Source organism: Medicago truncatula, chromosome 7 (genome assembly GCF_003473485.1).
Source record: "Medicago truncatula cultivar Jemalong A17 chromosome 7, MtrunA17r5.0-ANR, whole genome shotgun sequence".
NCBI classification, from domain to species: Eukaryota; Viridiplantae; Streptophyta; class Magnoliopsida; order Fabales; family Fabaceae; genus Medicago; species Medicago truncatula.
The window spans coordinates 33,240,100-33,256,737 of record NC_053048.1 but is presented as its reverse complement, the minus strand read 5'-3'; the positions used below and the strand labels follow the sequence as shown (position 1 = coordinate 33,256,737).

Here is a 16,638-nt window from a genome sequence, read left to right as displayed (position 1 = left end):
TTCAGATTTTATAATTTAAAAAAAAAAATAATTTTTTTTTGAAAATTATATGATAAAAATTATTTTAATTTTTTTTATATTTTAAAATTTTAAAAACAATTTTTAGAATTTAAAAATTTAATATTATGTGGCATGCCACGTCAGCGCCACGTGGCATAAGTTGCACAGTCAGCAACTGCCACGTGGCAAAAACTATGCCACTTCAACGTTTTAGTGGGGCCAGAGACCTTTTTCAAACAAAATTTTTTTTACAGGGATGTAATTCAAAGTTTTTTTTTTACAGGGACGAAATTCAAAACCGACCTAAATTACAGGGACTAATATCATATTTAAGCCATAATTATTTAATTAACCGAAAAAGAGAATTTTTTCTTATATTTGAGACTGGAGGGAGTAGATGCTAGTTTCCAAACATGAGAAGTTAATAGGTGCAATAGATCTATTGTAATTAGTCAGACACAAAAACGTATGATGAACGATGAATGGAAATATAAATGAAACTATATAATTGATCAAGAGGAGACAAATAGGTAATGAAATCTAATCTCAACATAATTTTTAAATCATTTCAGTTTCATTATATTTACTACATTTTGGTTTTTACTACATTCGTTTTATTACAAACGAACTTTGAAAACCCTAGCTTAGAATATTAAAAACTAGCCTGAATAGTTAAAATATTTCAAGTCTTTGTAGATACAGCAATTAAAAATATTTTGATAGTGTTATAGCTACCAATGTCCTCTCCCGTGATAATATGCTTATAATTGAATACATAGTGAATACAAATTTGAGTAGTATAAATGTATGATAATTATATTGTCTTTATTTAATATATATTTTTGGAAAAGAAAACAATTTATTGGTCACAAGCATAAACTAAAAATGGGTCCCCTAGAACAACGGGTTAAAAACAAATACAAATTTGCTAAAGCAGTGAGATACAACTCAAAACCCACTTGGAGATACAAAGAAAACAAACCATCACGTTATCTTTATTTATTGCAGTTCATTTATAATTCTGCAATGACACTTTTATTCTAAGCCTGACATGGAAATTTTAATGTTAGAGAGAAAAATAGAAATGTGCAATGAAGTAATATAAATATCAACTCATTGAAATAAAAGTATAAGTTTAAAAGTAACAAATTTTTGTATCAACTTACGATTAAATACAAAAACAATTATTATCAATGCATGTTGGGACATCAGGCAGGGTACAAATATTTGAACAACCTGGTACGCTACAAACAGGATGGCAATCTGCGTCTTCTTTACATTCTTCAAATGCTATGATGTAAGCAAAAAAAATAAAGTCAAAAAAAAGGGATGAAAAATTGTATATAAAATTTGAGGGGATGAGAAAAAAAGCATACAATAACCTTTAACTGCAACAAGAAGTACAAAAAGATATATGATCATAATATAAACAAACTTAAGAATTGCAGCCATATTTCTTCTCTTTTGCATGTAACAAATAGATAATTGTTTGACCACTTTATAGTTTGTAGCACTTATATATTGCCTTATGAAACCCTTTTTTTTAAATAATCATAATTTAATGTCTCTTGATTATATCGATGTGTCGTGTTTGTCCATTTTACTCACTTATATTTAATAAAGATCACACATTAAAATATTGTTTGCCACCATTGTTCTTTTTTTATATATACATTTTATTTCCCTTTTAGTAGCTTCTCATAATAGAAACGAGCTAAATCTCTAAAGAAAATAATTATTTTTTTTTGGCAAAGAGAATAATGGGGTTGAGCAATGATAAAAATAAAAAAAAATTTGACAAAAATAAAATGATATTCATTCATTCAAATCGTGAGATTACATCATTCAACATCGTTAAAAACGTAAAGGATGAATCTGCGAATAAGCTCACAGCATTCAAAGTTAATAGCATATAACGACATAATGCCTACAAAAATATATGATAAAATTAAAGTGACCGGAATATTCATGACCTCCGAATCTGCAACGTTGACGCTCTTTGATTGAATAATCGATCTTTCAATATGAATCAAATGAACATTGCACGAAGACTGGAAATCAAACAACGCCGCACAAGACGATGAACAACAAACCACCACACTTAGATGATGAAATCACAAAGAAAAAAACCTAGATATATATGAAAATCACTTATTTAGATTGAAATAGAGATAAAAAGATGAAGAGGGGTGATTTCAGGTCAAGAATTGACCAAAAACCACCCCTCAATGAAGAAACTGTAAGAAAAAACCTAGAAAGAGAAAACTAGGGCCGGCTTGTTGGAGAGGGAGAGATTACCGATAAAAATAAATTATAGTCATATACCACAAATTTAAATTACTTGATTTTTTTTTGTAAGTAGCTTGGTAGCTGAAGCTCGCACATTTAAATGTGAAGAAATATGGTGTTTGGGGTTCGAACCCCAACCGCTTCATATATTATTACATATTATATTCATATAAATTTTATTATTGATATTTTTTTTATGAAGAAAAAAAATAATTGATATTGATTAGCATTTAATACAAATTTTATTATTGAAAGTGTTGTTTAATGATTCATTAAGTTGTACTATTGATGCAGATAGTGACTATGCATGATCGGTGGGAAGCTTACAGAGGAGAAAGCACAAATTCTAAAGATCTTATATTTACATTGAGAAAATCATCGCTATTGCAGTTGAAGGCAAAACTAGATGTGTTTCTAGCTGATAATACCAAAGAAGATGTTTGTGATTTTAAAGTCAAAGGTAGTTGGTTGGAACGATCTTGTATTGTTTATGCTGGTGATACTAACAACATTGTTGCACAGGTAATTAAAAAGCATCTAGTATATATACAAGTATATAAGGCTTTACTTTGATTGGATTATCACTTAAGGAGATATACTAATCATAAATCAGTTTTTGTGATATTTTTGTTACTGCAGATGCACAAAAAGCACACTATTCAGAGTATTTTAATTGATAAAGACCATTTCGCAGTCACTGTTTATCCCAGTGTTGATTACGCTTTCATAGTGGCATTAATTGTGATTCTTAACGAGATTAACGAAGATGATGATTGATGATTATGGTTTTATATTGATCAAATATTGAGTATTGTATTGCCATTTGGGAGTTCATCTTTACTCCATTTATATTTGCTCCATTTACTCCTTTTAAATTTACAGATGTGTGACATATGGCAAAAATAAATCTAAAGACAGAGATTTAAAAGACATCATTGCATGCTCTCTCCACTCTCGGTCACCTAATCTCTTTCTCCTCCACCTCCTTCATTCTCCTCTCAATTTCCCAATTTCATTGCAAATCCATAACAACTTGAACAATTTTGATGAGATTAATTAATTAAAACTGAGAGTCTTTCTAAAATTGAAGAACGAATTAATTAGATAAAATTAGAATCACAACAAATGGATTAAATGGATTTTAAATTAACAATCCTTTTAATCCTTAGATTAAAAAATGATTCTTAAGGGATGAAAAACAACACCAGTGTTTCGAAAATTCTTTCTATGTTTGTTACTTTTTGATTGATTTAAGAGACAAACACAAAAATCATAAATTAAAAATTAAAAAGTTTATGGAACAGGATCTGCAAATGGTGATTTTAGAGGACGGTGTCGTGACAACACTGTGAGGCTGGGGGAGACATTGAGAGGAAGAAGATGAAAAGGTGGAATGTTGTTACATCGGAGAAAAGCTTCAACATACAACGTGTCTTTTAATTTGATTTTTAATATCAACCATTAGATTTGTTACCGCCACATGTCACATATCTGTACATTAAAAAGGAGTAAATGAAGGAGACTTAAATGGAGCAAAGATAAACTCTTTTTTTGGGGGTGGTGGTGTATTACCATGTTTTTCTCAATGTTGATAATTGTATTGATGTCATGGCTATTTTGTATTGTTCAAACATTATTAATTATTCGAATACCAAATTCAATATTCTAAAATAGCGACATGTAAATATCACACAAAATACTTTGTAGCATTTTTTCTTTTTAAATAAAGAGTACTTATTTAGAGTCAAGATGTACTAAGATTAGTCAAAGAAGTCATCATATGAAGACACCATTGTTGACATTCTTAAAAAAAACATCACAATTGTGATAAATCATAACCTATTATCTTTGATTTCAACCATTTACACTCATTTTGTTTCAAAAAAAAAAACCATTTACACTCGTTTATTTTAATACTTTCCACAACTTAGGCTATGTTATAATCCTTATGATAGGAACCCAAAATAAAAAGAGAAATGACAATGAGACACATTTTTAACACAAATACAACACTAGGGTCAAATTCATAACTTCCATATAGTTACATGGGCATAATTGGCTTCTTTTTTTTTTTTTTTTTTTTCTTCTCTTTTTATATCCTTTTTTCTCTTTCTTCACATGTGTGTTCTCTAATCCATCCACCCTTCGTCCTAATTTCTCTCTCTTTGATCGCCGCCTTCTTTCTTTCTACATACGCCCTCCTCTTCCTCTTCCGACTTTGCCACCGTATGTAGCCATCACCACCTTCAAACCATAACCTCTCCACCACCTTTGTCAATTGTAGTACAAATGAAGTCGCGGGTTTTGGACAACACAAATATATTAGGATCAGAGAGAGAGAGAATATTTGCACAAGATAAACGAGTGGTTGTCGACGGAGGACGATGGCTTGAATATAATTTAGGCGACAATGGTACTAGAGGATAAGTGAAGAGGACAATATTGTTTGCACTATATATATCTATATATATAAATTGATTGAAGTCATGGCTATTTTGTATTGGTTTAGAGTTTAGACATGATAAATTATCCGAATAACGAATTCAATATTCTAAAATAATGACAAGTAGATATCACACAAAATACTTTGTAGTATTTTTTTTATTTTTAAAAGAAATACTTATCTAGAGTCAAGATGTGCTAAGATTAGTCGAAAAAGCCATCGTATAAAGACACCGCCGTTGACATTCTAAGAAAAACACCACTGTTGTGAAAAATCAAAACATATTATCTTTGATTTCAACCATTTACACTCATTTATTTTTATACTTTACACCACTTGGGTTATGTTATATTCCTTGTGATAGGAATCCAAAATAAAAAGAGGATATATCTAGTGAAAATGACTTCTTTATGTGAGAATGACTTCTTTATGTCATGTCTTGATACTCACTAGAAGATGACTTCTTGAAAATGTATACTTTCAAAACAATCGCAGAGTTAAACAATTGTCAAGAGGTATGTTGTTATGTACATTACGCACATATAATTTTAAAAAACTTATTAAAAAAATATATGAAATATATAAGAGTATTTTCAGGATGGTTCCTTTGTCACACATGGTATTGTGAAAGACACATACTCTGAATCAAAATGGTCCTATCATGGATATGATATGAGGATGACTATGTGTCATTTATCAGTAGGTACTTACGACTTCCTTTCTTTCTTTTTTGGTTTGGAAAATCAGACATCTTTCATTTTATACTAATTTTAATTTTAATTTTAGAGTTACCAAGACTTACACTCTTGTTGATGTTGGAGTAATTTAAATAGGTATAACATTCAAATTAAGGTGGCTGATCATACCGATTTAGGCATTTGTGTTATATTTGACGGTGAAACTGCAATTTTTTTGAAAAGTGTTGCTGACCTTCAAGAGTCTTACGTTGCAAAGGTAAAATATTAAATTTAGATTTCTATCTTATTTTATTTTAAATTTCATTTATTAATTGTTAATGTTGTGAATTCATTATTAAAATTTACTTCTCGACAATCATGGCGAATGTTTAGAATTAGGTCCATTGCAAACTAAATGTTCTGAATTGCATGCTAATAGTGACCATTTGACCAATACAACGAAGGTCGGTTATCTTAAAATCGTTTTAGCATTGTATTTTGGTTTTTTCTAAATTACCTTTGAAGAATGGTGGGTAATTTACCCACAAATCAATGAAAATGAGCAATTTGTTGGTGGGATCAAGATAGTTCATGTATACCACTTAAAAATGTGTTTATGTGGCTAATGTGTATTGATTGGGGTAAATTACCCACCATTCTTCCATGGATACCCTAGTTGTCACCTTGTATTTTTTATCAAATCACTGTTTTCTGGTATATAATTATAATAATTAACTCGGACAACATCGGATATCTACATTAATTTTTAAATTAAAAATAAAATAAAAAGTCACATATTTATAAATGAAAATAAATAAATAAATAAATAAATAAATAAATAAATAATGAAGGGACACGTGAGTAGCAATACACACGACCATCCTTCTTCATCATCCCTCTCTCAAAACATAGAATTACAACACACACCTCCACCTATACCCTGACTACACCACCATCTCCCTCCCTCTAAACAACCACCACCTCTTAAAATTTTATACTTACAAAATAGGCTACTTACAATCGGGGGCAAATTTAGCGAGCTGAATTTTTGTTTTTTTAATAGGGGCCAACATCGTAACTTTTGCAGAGCTAGGGGGTCAAAAGAGCATTAAGCCTTAATAGTTTGGTCGTCAAGATCGGCAAATAGATCATATTAAAGTCAAGAGAATTCCCCTCAATTGATTGGAGGTTAGGCGGGTGGAGATAATATCAAACGCAAGTTAGCGAAATCTTTCTCATGTATAGTGTAGTCCACATATATCGGAGGGTTGTTCCAATCAGCCAAAACTCAGTGGAACTTGACGATTGAGCATTTCACCAGTATTCCATGTTTTGACTGACATCAATCGAGGAAGTTATGAGCATGAAACCACGTTCGAAGAGATATGCACACTAGTTATCTTGGGTATAGCTTTGATTCATACTAGTGCATATGTACCCTCAACACTTCACCAAAGACTCATGTTGTGGGTAGGCAACATGGTAGAGATTGTGGAAGTAGATATGAAAACCTTTTAAGTAGAGGTCAAAAAGTTTGAAGCCATATTCTATTTGACTCATCTAAGCCTCATAATTGTTCTCAAGGAGTATGATGAGGGATAAATTTAGGCATGCAACTTGATATTCTAAAGACCCTCGAATTCAAAAATTGTAATTAACCTCCTTTTTCTAAAGGGCTATGAAAACCATCTTCCATGACCTCAATGGAAAGAGATGAATGTGTATATTGATGATGTAATGGTCAAATACATTCCCTTCCAAAACCATTTGTTGGAACTAGAGAAGACTTTCAAAAACTATGAGGCTATATGGTTTAAAGATGAATCCAGCTAAATGCATATTTGGAGTATCATCTGGTAACTTCATTGGTTCCTTAGTACACAATAAAAAAAATTAATTGGACAAGAACAAAGGTAAAGCTATCTTGGAGGCAAGACCCTCAAACACAACGAAAGAAACTCAACCACTCTTGGGATAAATAAATTTCCTAAGGAGTTTCATATCAAATTTTTATTGAGAAAAAATGATATTGGGAGCCAACCACTAGAAATCCTTTGATGGGATTAAAGATGCTTTGGATATTCCATCAATGAACATGCCACCAGTACCAAATAAACCACTCAAGTTTTCCAGTGCTATTGAAGACTATTAAGTTGACAACTTGCTTGCATTGCCTGAAAATGATGGAACAGAAAGAGTTGTGTACTACCTTAGTCAAATCTTAAATGATGCTGAAACTAGATATACACCACTTGAGAAATTATGTTTATCTTTGTTATATGTTTCTATATACCAAACTTGAAATAGGAAATTAAAATTAATGATTTTTCTAGAACAAGACCCTTATGTAGAAGCTCAAGATCCAATACTTGAGATGTCATCACTATTACTGTCAAACCCTTTGTATTGATGTTTGACAAATCAAAAATCAAAAGGAGAACTAGGTCTAGGGTAATTACCATCAACTCATAAAAGAAGGTCTATTAATTAAAATTCTAAGAGGATCATAATATTTTGATGATAACAAATTAAAGCAAAGGAGTAATATCTCTACTAACTGTGTGTTCATGTGTGCAGGTTATAAGCATTAGCTAGATAAGGTCAACAATCATCCTTATAAAGAAAAAAAAAAACACAAAAAAGAGAGGAAAAGTACAACCATGCCCATTATCTAGACATAAAGAATAATGAAAAACCAGCTCAACACTAGTCAACATGCATAAGGATTTCATTTAATCATATCTTAAAGCATCTGATATGGTCAAGGATGGTTGAAGCATTCATTTGACCTAGAGTCGTTTGTCTGGTGAGGACATTTTTCTATACAATATCATATGAAGTCATTTTTCCATCAAGAATAAGCGGTTACGGAAAGAATAGTAAGAGAAAGCATCAACATATATAAGTCAAGAGTTGATTTACTTTATTTTATTTGGTTTAAGTTGTAATAAAATGTGGGTATACCTTTAAGTTTATTTTATTTTTATATGTATTTACACTACTGGGAAAAGCAAAATTAGGAAGGGAAACTTGTGACGGAAAACATAAAATTCCTCACAAATTCCTTGGTCGCAAAATTTAGTGACGGAATTAGAGAGGGATTTCATGTTTTCCCTCACTAATTTTTGTTTTTTAGTAGTGTTATATTAAGTATGGAGCATGAGATAATCATAATATATGTGTTGTCGAGTCCAAGTTTCATTTTATTTGTAGTGTTTTTATTGAAATTAAAGTGGGTTAAATCATATTTAAGGATGGCAACGAGCAAAGCTTGATTCAAATTTGTGTAGTATAAATACATAATGATTATATTGTATTTATTTGATATATATTTTTCAAAAAGAAAAGAATTTATTGGTCACAAGCACAAACTAGAGAACAAGGTGTCCCCTAGGGCACTAAAAACAAATACAAATTTTCTAAAGCATAGAGATACAACTCAAAAACTACCACAAGCTAGACACACCTCCCCTTCCAAAACCATGTCATCTTTATTTATTGCAGTTCATTTATAATTCTGCAATGCCATTTTTATTCTCAGCCTGTGCAAGAAATTTGAATGTTAGAGAGAAAATTAGAATCATGCAAAGAAGTAATATGAGTAACAACTCGTTGAAATAAAAGTATAAGTTTAAAAGTAACAAATTGTTGTGTCAACTTACTGTTAAGTACAAACACAATTTTTACCAATGCATCTCAGAACATGAGGATAGGCACAACTATCCGGACAACCTCGTGTGGTACAACTAGGTGGACAATCTGTGTCGTCATTACATCCGTAAACCGCTGTAATGTAAGCCAAAAAATTAAGTAAATGAAAAGGGATGAAAAGTTGTATATAAAATAAAGAATAAAATTTGAGGGGATGAGAAAAATGGCGTACAGTAGCCTTCAACTACAACAAGAACTACAAAAAGATATATGATCATAATATAAACAAACTTAAGAAGTATTGCCATGTTTCTTCTCCTTTGCATGTAACAAATAGACCACTTTATAGTTTGTTGCACTTATATATTGGCATATGAAGTCATTTAAAAAAAATCATTATTAAATTTCTCTTGATTATATCGATGTGTCGTGTTTGTTCCTTTTGTTCACTCAATTGATCATTTAAATTTAGTAAAGATCACATATTAAAATATAATTTGTTACCTTTGATCATTGTTTTTAGACCATCCACGATGGTTGGTGTTTCACCTATTTAGCATCATATTAATTAGACACCTCTATTGTGGAGTATAATACATGGGTGGTTATGGAAGCACCCACTCTTTCTTCATTTTTCATGGATCTCATTTAATAATTCTTAATAAAATAAATAAATTTTGTTGAAATGTAATGATATAAAATTATTTATGAGATCTATTTAATAATTTCTTTTAAGGTGTTGGATTGGTGAAAATTTAACATCCAATTTAGGGTGCTCTGTTGTGGATGATTTTACACCCTTCCATTTTTTTTCCCTATTATGAGCCTTTCATAGGAGAAACGAGCTAAATCTCAAAAGAAAATGATTTCTTTTGGCAATGAGAATAAGGTGTTGAGCAATGATAAAAACATATTATAGTCATATACCAAAATTATAAATTACATTATTTTTTTGTTACATTTTATAATTTATATAATTTTTTTTTGATCCAACAACGAAAATAATAAACGCATGAGAGGCCTGAACCAAAAGTACACAGTATTACATGTTTAATGTGGAAGAAGAGAGGCCTAGACTATCCCTCTGAAGTAAAGATAAAACAAAAAGAGGGGGAGCATCCCAATACTGTGAAGAAAAAGGGGCAAGCCCTTGGCCATTTTTCGCAAGTGCATCAGCAACACTATTACCTTCCCGCATCACATGAGTGTGAGTGCTACTAATAGATCTTAGACTAATCATGCACTTATTCCACCTAGTTCTCAATTTCCAAGGAAACATAGAGCTATGAATCAAAGCTAACCTCAAACTTAGATGCACTTCAGAAATTATGCCATGAATCATTAAAATAAATTCATAGATTTGAGTCTTGAAAATTCATAAGCAAATTAATTAAAAGGACAAAAATAACGTGAAAAAAAGATATAGAACAAAATTATTACTTGAAATTAAATCAAGGAACCATAAGAGTAATTTTGGTCATAATTTATGAATTATAGAACCATGTTTTAATTAGAATTTAGTCATTTTTACATACTTTTTTTTACATATGTTTTTCTTCAATTTAAAAAAGGGAGTAAATTTTTAAAACTTTTTGTCCCAAAAGGAAGATGTAAAAATTCAACATTAAAAATGCATTGTATATTTTCTTTTAACCAACCTCATTTCTTTTATTTTAGCACCTTTTCAAGTTTTTTTTATAATCAAACTTTTATTGATAAAGAGCAAACTAGAACAAGATGTGTATATATAGCAACTCTAAAATCATTGTACAATACATAACATACCTTAACAATTACATTAAAATTCCCGCACAATAGAGGCCAGAATCAACGAAATAAACTCCCTTTTGAATGTGTAATATAAAAAGTATAGACACCTTTTGAAGTTAATGAAGTATTACAAAAACAAAGAGCAATCACCCTTTAAAATACATAGAATACATAAAGTGTCATAACATAGACAATTCAATTTTCACATCTAAAAAATTTCTGACATCATATTAAAAAAATTATTTCTTGAAATATCGCCGGTCACCTGGAATCTCTTTTATTCAAATTAAATTTTGATTAGATATTTTTCACACCTAAAAATAAATAATTGGCTTAAACGAGTTTTTGGCCCCATAACTTTGCAACAACTGCGATTTTGATCCCCTTAGAACAAAAGAATGCATATAAGGCACTTAAAACAAGATAATCTAATCCACTTAAAACTTTGCCCTCTTTTACAAGTAGCCAATTTTAACATGGACAATGCGTATAAGACACCTCACTTAAGTGAGTTAGATGTCACTTATGTAATTTTTAAATTAAAAAAAAAAAAAAAAAAAAAAAAGTCACATTCTTCATCATCTTACTCTTCAAACCCAGAATAACAAAACACATATCCTCCTCCCAATACCCTCATTGGACCACCACCTCCCTCCCTCCTAGAAACCACCACGTTTCTCCTCAACCTTTCATCATCAGTGATAGGTCTGACCTATGAAATTTTTTGCAAGCTCGAGCCTGACATATGGTCCTTCATAGGTTTATTTTTTTGGTCTATCCTTGACCTATTTAAAAGTCTAGTCTGGCCTGAAAACCTATTTACAGGTCTACTTCACATTAAAATCATTAAATATTCAATTTTGTTTACTTCTAAATATGTCCGGAAAGTAGAACTAAAATCTAGAAAAACTTATACGTATATTGAAGAGAAAAAAAAAGTAACATGTAATTTTTTCTTCATAAAAATGCTTTGATATATTTTTTCTTCTCTTCCCAGTTCCCACATCAACAAACACCACAACTTCAATTTTAGTTTTATTATGATTACGATATATATATTTAAAATAAAGCTTCATAAAAGCCTTAGTTTTAACTACCCACAATCCACATGGAAGGATATGATAGTTCTCTGGGTTCAAGGTTGTATTCCGTGATTATCACTTCACTCTCCATTCAGTTTAAAACATGGCATATTAGAATGAATGTTCAGTTGCAGGGTATAAAATGGAGACAACCTTCGTTCAATCTTATTTTTGTTCTTCTTCAATTGAATTGATTGAGTTATAGATGGGGATAAGGGGTGAAGGGTGGCCTCTGGGAAAGGGAATGGTTGATATTTGGTTCTTTGTGGTATAATTTTTTGTTGAATAATGTGTAAGAAAGAGGAAGATGAGGAAGGAGAAAAGAATAGAGAGGAGGAGATCAGGTCGTGTTGAGGATGGTGATGGTGGGGTGTTAGGGGGTGTGGAGAGGGTGGAGAGGAAGAGAGTTCACCATGCTTGTGCTTGAAATCTGGTATAGATGATTGATAACCAGCAAATTTGTAGGTTATCACGTTGCAATTATCCTCCAAAATGAACGAGAAATTGAGTGAATGCATTTAATCAGTGACTATTTAGTTTTTTATGTTTTAATTATTTTTTAGTGTAGTTTGATCATTTTGAACTAGTTATGCTTGTTTTGGATGTTTGATAAAACAGGGTGAAGAATGACACTGAAGATATGAGAAGCCACAACTTGGAATCGTAGATGCATCATTGAAGATATAGAAAAATGTAGCATACCAGATCAACAGTCGAGTCGTACTATTGTACGAACTCATGGTACCCTTATTATCATTGTTTAATGAGTAAGTTATATGGATTGGCACCAAATGATTGGCAGCAGAATGAATAAATAATATGCATGATGGTGAAATGATAAGACAAGGACAATTAATAGGGGAAATGATCAAAGGGTACAACTTGTAGTGGCTAGCCTTGTACTATAAAAGGAAAATCACATGTTAGTGCCAATGGGTCCTGAATTTTACACTTGTGAATTGAGAGGCCAATTCTAGCTAGGGTTAGCAGTACTAGAGTTCTGACTTATCTCATCTTCTCCATAGATGAGCATGAGTGTTAGTTCTTAGTGATTTAGAGTTAAGATTATTTGGGTGATGCTTCAAGCTCACCTCTTCCCTTCTTGGATTGCAATATGTTACTAACTCTATTTTATATCTATATCAATTTAGCTTTTCATGTTTTCATTTATGTTGCAGTTCACCTTCATCTTTGTAGTTAAGTTCATCATGAGATAAACCCGTTCTTATGGTTAAGACATGATGAGGTTATGATAGTTTTTGCTTAAGATTTATAAAGATACAACTTCGTGCTTCTTTCAAACAAAATGTTTTAACTCAAAATCTTTAAAAGTGAAACTTAATCTATTTTTTCTTTTGATGTTATAGTTTCGTGACACCGATAGGGTATGAGAATGAAAAATGTTTGTTTGATATGAGTTAAGTCCCTATGAACCGAAAGGTGATGGTAACAAGAGAGACTAATTTGCACGAGGACTAGATATTGGAAGAGCCTGAAAGTGCTGAGATCTAACTAGGACTCTTGTCACAGGCAAAAGGCTCAGCATAGTATTACTTTGGTTTGAATTGTTGATGACCTAACCTAGAAATGTTGCGTGTTAAGTTTATGTGAGTGTACTCCGAGAGGACGTCTTCACATGCTTAAGATGAAATATCTCCTAGTGGCCACCAGGTTATCAGGAAGTCATAGAAAGCTATAGTCTTGTATATCATAGCAAAGATTTGTTACAATTGAACCATTGGTTAAACAACACTTTACCTTTGAGAATTTCTATGTCTTTTCAATTGTTTTCTCAAACCCTTTTTTTACTTTAAAATTTTGCAAATGATTTATTTTATTTTCAAGGAAACAAGTTCTCTCCTTGAATACTATAAGAAGCTATAGCTCCTCAGTCCTTATGAGATTGCTAAGCTTTTAAGCACAAGATCCACTAGTTGAAGTTAATCTAGGACCATGAATGGTTAAAATTAGTGGCTGAGGTAGAAAGGAATCAATTAGTGGGTTTAGTTGAGTATTACAAAGATTGTTTTTCATGGAGGTACCATGAAATGCTCGGATTGAGTAAAGAATTAGTGTAACAAAGATTACCAATCAAGGAATGATATGATCCACATAAACAACCTGCAAGAAAATTTAATCATTTATTGATGCCTCATATGAAAGTTGATGTAGAAAGCCTTCACAAGAGGTTTTTATCCAAACATCAAGATATATCAAATGGTTATCCAACATACTGCCCATAATCAAGAAGCATGGTCATGTCTTTGCATCTTGGCTACTTCTAAGGATAAGTATAGAATGCTAGAAGCAGACATGTTAGTCAATGTTGAATTACATTTAAGGATGGCAATAATAATATTATCTTTATTTAATATATATTTTTAAAAGAAAACAATTTATTGGTCACAACTCACAAGCACAAACAAGAGAACAAGGTGTCCACTTGGAGATACAAGGAAAACAAACCCTCACACCTCCCTTGCCACACAAGGCAACATGGTTTTATATAATCAGTAATCACATTATCATTATTTATTGCAGTTCATTTATAATTCTGCAATGATATTTTTATTCTCGACCTGTCCAAGAAATTTGAATGTTAAAGAGAAAAATCTAATGGTGCAAAAAATTCATATAAGTACAAATTGTTGTTTCAACTTACTGTTAAGTACAAAAACAATTATTATCAATGCATGTCGGAACATCAGGAAAGGAACAAATATCTGGACAGCCTGGTAAGGTACAAACAGTTGGGCAATCTGCGTCTACTTTACATTCTTGAAATGCTATAATATAAGCCAAAAAAAAATACATAAAGTCAATGAAAAGGGATGAAAAATTGTATACAAAATAAAGAATAAAATTTGAGGGGATGAGAAAAATAGCATACGGTAGCCTTCAATGACAACAAGAAGTACAGAAAGATATATGATCATAATATAAACAAACTTAAGAATTGATGCCATATTTCTTCTCCTTTGTGTGTAACAAATAGATAATTGTTTGACCACTTTTTATTTTTTAGCACTTTATATTGGCATGTGAAAACCATTTAAAAAAATAATAATCATTATTAAATTTCTCTTGATTATATCGATGTGTTATATGCTTGTTCCTTTTTTCACTCAATTGATCACTTATATTTAGTAAAGGTCACATATTAAAATATTGTTTGTCATTTTTGTTAATTTTATTACAAACTTTCATTTTTTTTTCCCTATTGTAAGCCTTTCATAATAGAAACGAGCTAAATCTCAAAAGAAATTATTTTTATTTTTTTTTGCAATGAGAATAATGGTGTTGAGCAATGATAAAAACAAATTATAGTAATATACCAAAATTATAAATTACATTATTTTTTATTGCATATTTTAATTCATATAAATTTTATTATTCATATTGATTTCTATTAAAAAATAATTGATATTGATTAGCATTTAACACATATTGGTATTGAGTGTTAACTTGAATAAGTTTTCTAAATAATTTAAGCAAAATTACCCTCATCGTCCCTTAATTTCTGATAACCATTTTCTCATATTTTTTTTCATGTAATTTATTTTTTTATTTTGGCTCGTTTGTATATAAATCTTCAAGCATCCAATATAAATTTCGTATGAAAATATGAGCGAGACCACCAAGTTGAACATTGAGAACTCATATTAAAATAAATACATATATTCAAGTCTTAAAAATCCGTAAGTAGATTGATTAAAAAGACAAAAATAACATAAAATAAAGATAAAAGGCAAAAATTTTGCTTGAAATTAAATTAAGGGACCATAAGAGTAATTTTTCCTATAACTTATGAATTATAGAACCATCTTTCAATTAGAATTGACTCATTTTTACATACTTTTAACATAAAGGTTACATGTTTTTCTTCAATTAGAGGTTAAAAGGGAATATATTACCAAATCAAAATGTCCATCCTAGCACAACTACAAAAAAAGGAAGAACATGAGAGTCAGAAACAATATGTACAAAAAAAGGAAAACCAAAACAGACAACAACCAAAAAACAGAAAAAAGTAGTAACAACTAGCCAATGCCCAACATAGTGAACGGACATAGCCACCATCCATGATAATTGAAGGGAAGAGAAGCAAGTTTCGCCTTCAACCACATTAGCGTAAGTGCCTTAATTTTGTTAACAGATTGTAAAATCGAGCATTCTTTACCAGTGAATAACCTATTATTTCTTTCTTTCCAGATATTCCACATAGTTGCATACCAAATCAGTTGAATGATTGATATGCGCACCTTTGATCCACCACCGCCTACATAGCGAAATTGATTAAAATGATCTGCTACACAAGAATGTATTATTGTAGAGACACCAAGCCAAGAATGAATATAGATCCAAACCGAACCAAAATATTGACAATGTAAAAATAGATATGCGGACGTTTCCGAGGAACCGCAACCACCAATACACAACCGAGAATCATTATCAATAACTCCACGACGAAGCAGATTGTCCTTAGTAGGCACCTATCCCGAAACAAACGCCAAGAAAAAAGCACAATCTTCAACGGAACATCCTTATGTCAAGGAGACTTTGAAGCCACCTTAGTCACGACATGTTGGTGATTAGACAAGAATTTACAAGCACTACGAACATAAAATGTATGATTCGATTCAATTTAAAAACGGGAGCACATGTTTAATACTTTTTGTCCCAAAAGGAAGATGTAAAAATTCAATTTTAAAAATGCATCAAATAT

General features: G+C 31.0%; 1 protein-coding gene and 2 long non-coding RNA genes across 3 annotated transcripts; 1 reads left to right on the top strand and 2 right to left on the bottom strand.

Annotated features, from left to right (window-relative positions):
* Positions 1-2,573: 2,573 nt before the first annotated feature.
* LOC11410117 (protein LURP-one-related 15) lies at positions 2,574-3,354 on the top strand. Its single transcript, XM_003623449.4, has 2 exons — positions 2,574-2,811; positions 2,929-3,354. Exons 1-2 carry the CDS (start codon positions 2,578-2,580, stop codon positions 3,064-3,066), a joined length of 372 nt encoding a protein of 123 aa, XP_003623497.3. The 5' UTR covers positions 2,574-2,577; the 3' UTR covers positions 3,067-3,354.
* Positions 3,355-8,680: 5,326 nt separating this feature from the next.
* On the bottom strand, positions 8,681-9,451 carry LOC120576818 (uncharacterized). The gene is made up of 3 exons (XR_005642892.1): positions 9,293-9,451; positions 9,072-9,195; positions 8,681-8,951 (listed from the first exon to the last, which is right to left on the bottom strand). It is a non-coding gene; the product is annotated as an uncharacterized lncRNA (long non-coding RNA).
* A 4,797-nt stretch (positions 9,452-14,248) lies between these two features.
* LOC11412368 (uncharacterized) lies at positions 14,249-14,966 on the bottom strand. Its single transcript, XR_003006725.2, has 3 exons — positions 14,803-14,966; positions 14,575-14,698; positions 14,249-14,491 (listed from the first exon to the last, which is right to left on the bottom strand). It is a non-coding gene; the product is annotated as an uncharacterized lncRNA (long non-coding RNA).
* Positions 14,967-16,638: the final 1,672 nt, after the last annotated feature.

Bases quoted from the DNA above. Each gene is read 5' to 3' on its own strand.
- LOC11410117 (XM_003623449.4), top strand. From the start codon at position 2,578: ATGCAGATAGTGACTATGCATGATCGGTGGGAAGCTTACAGAGGAGAA. The intron at 2,812-2,928 runs GTAATTAAAAAG...TTGTTACTGCAG, and splicing joins CTAACAACATTGTTGCACAG to ATGCACAAAAAGCACACTAT.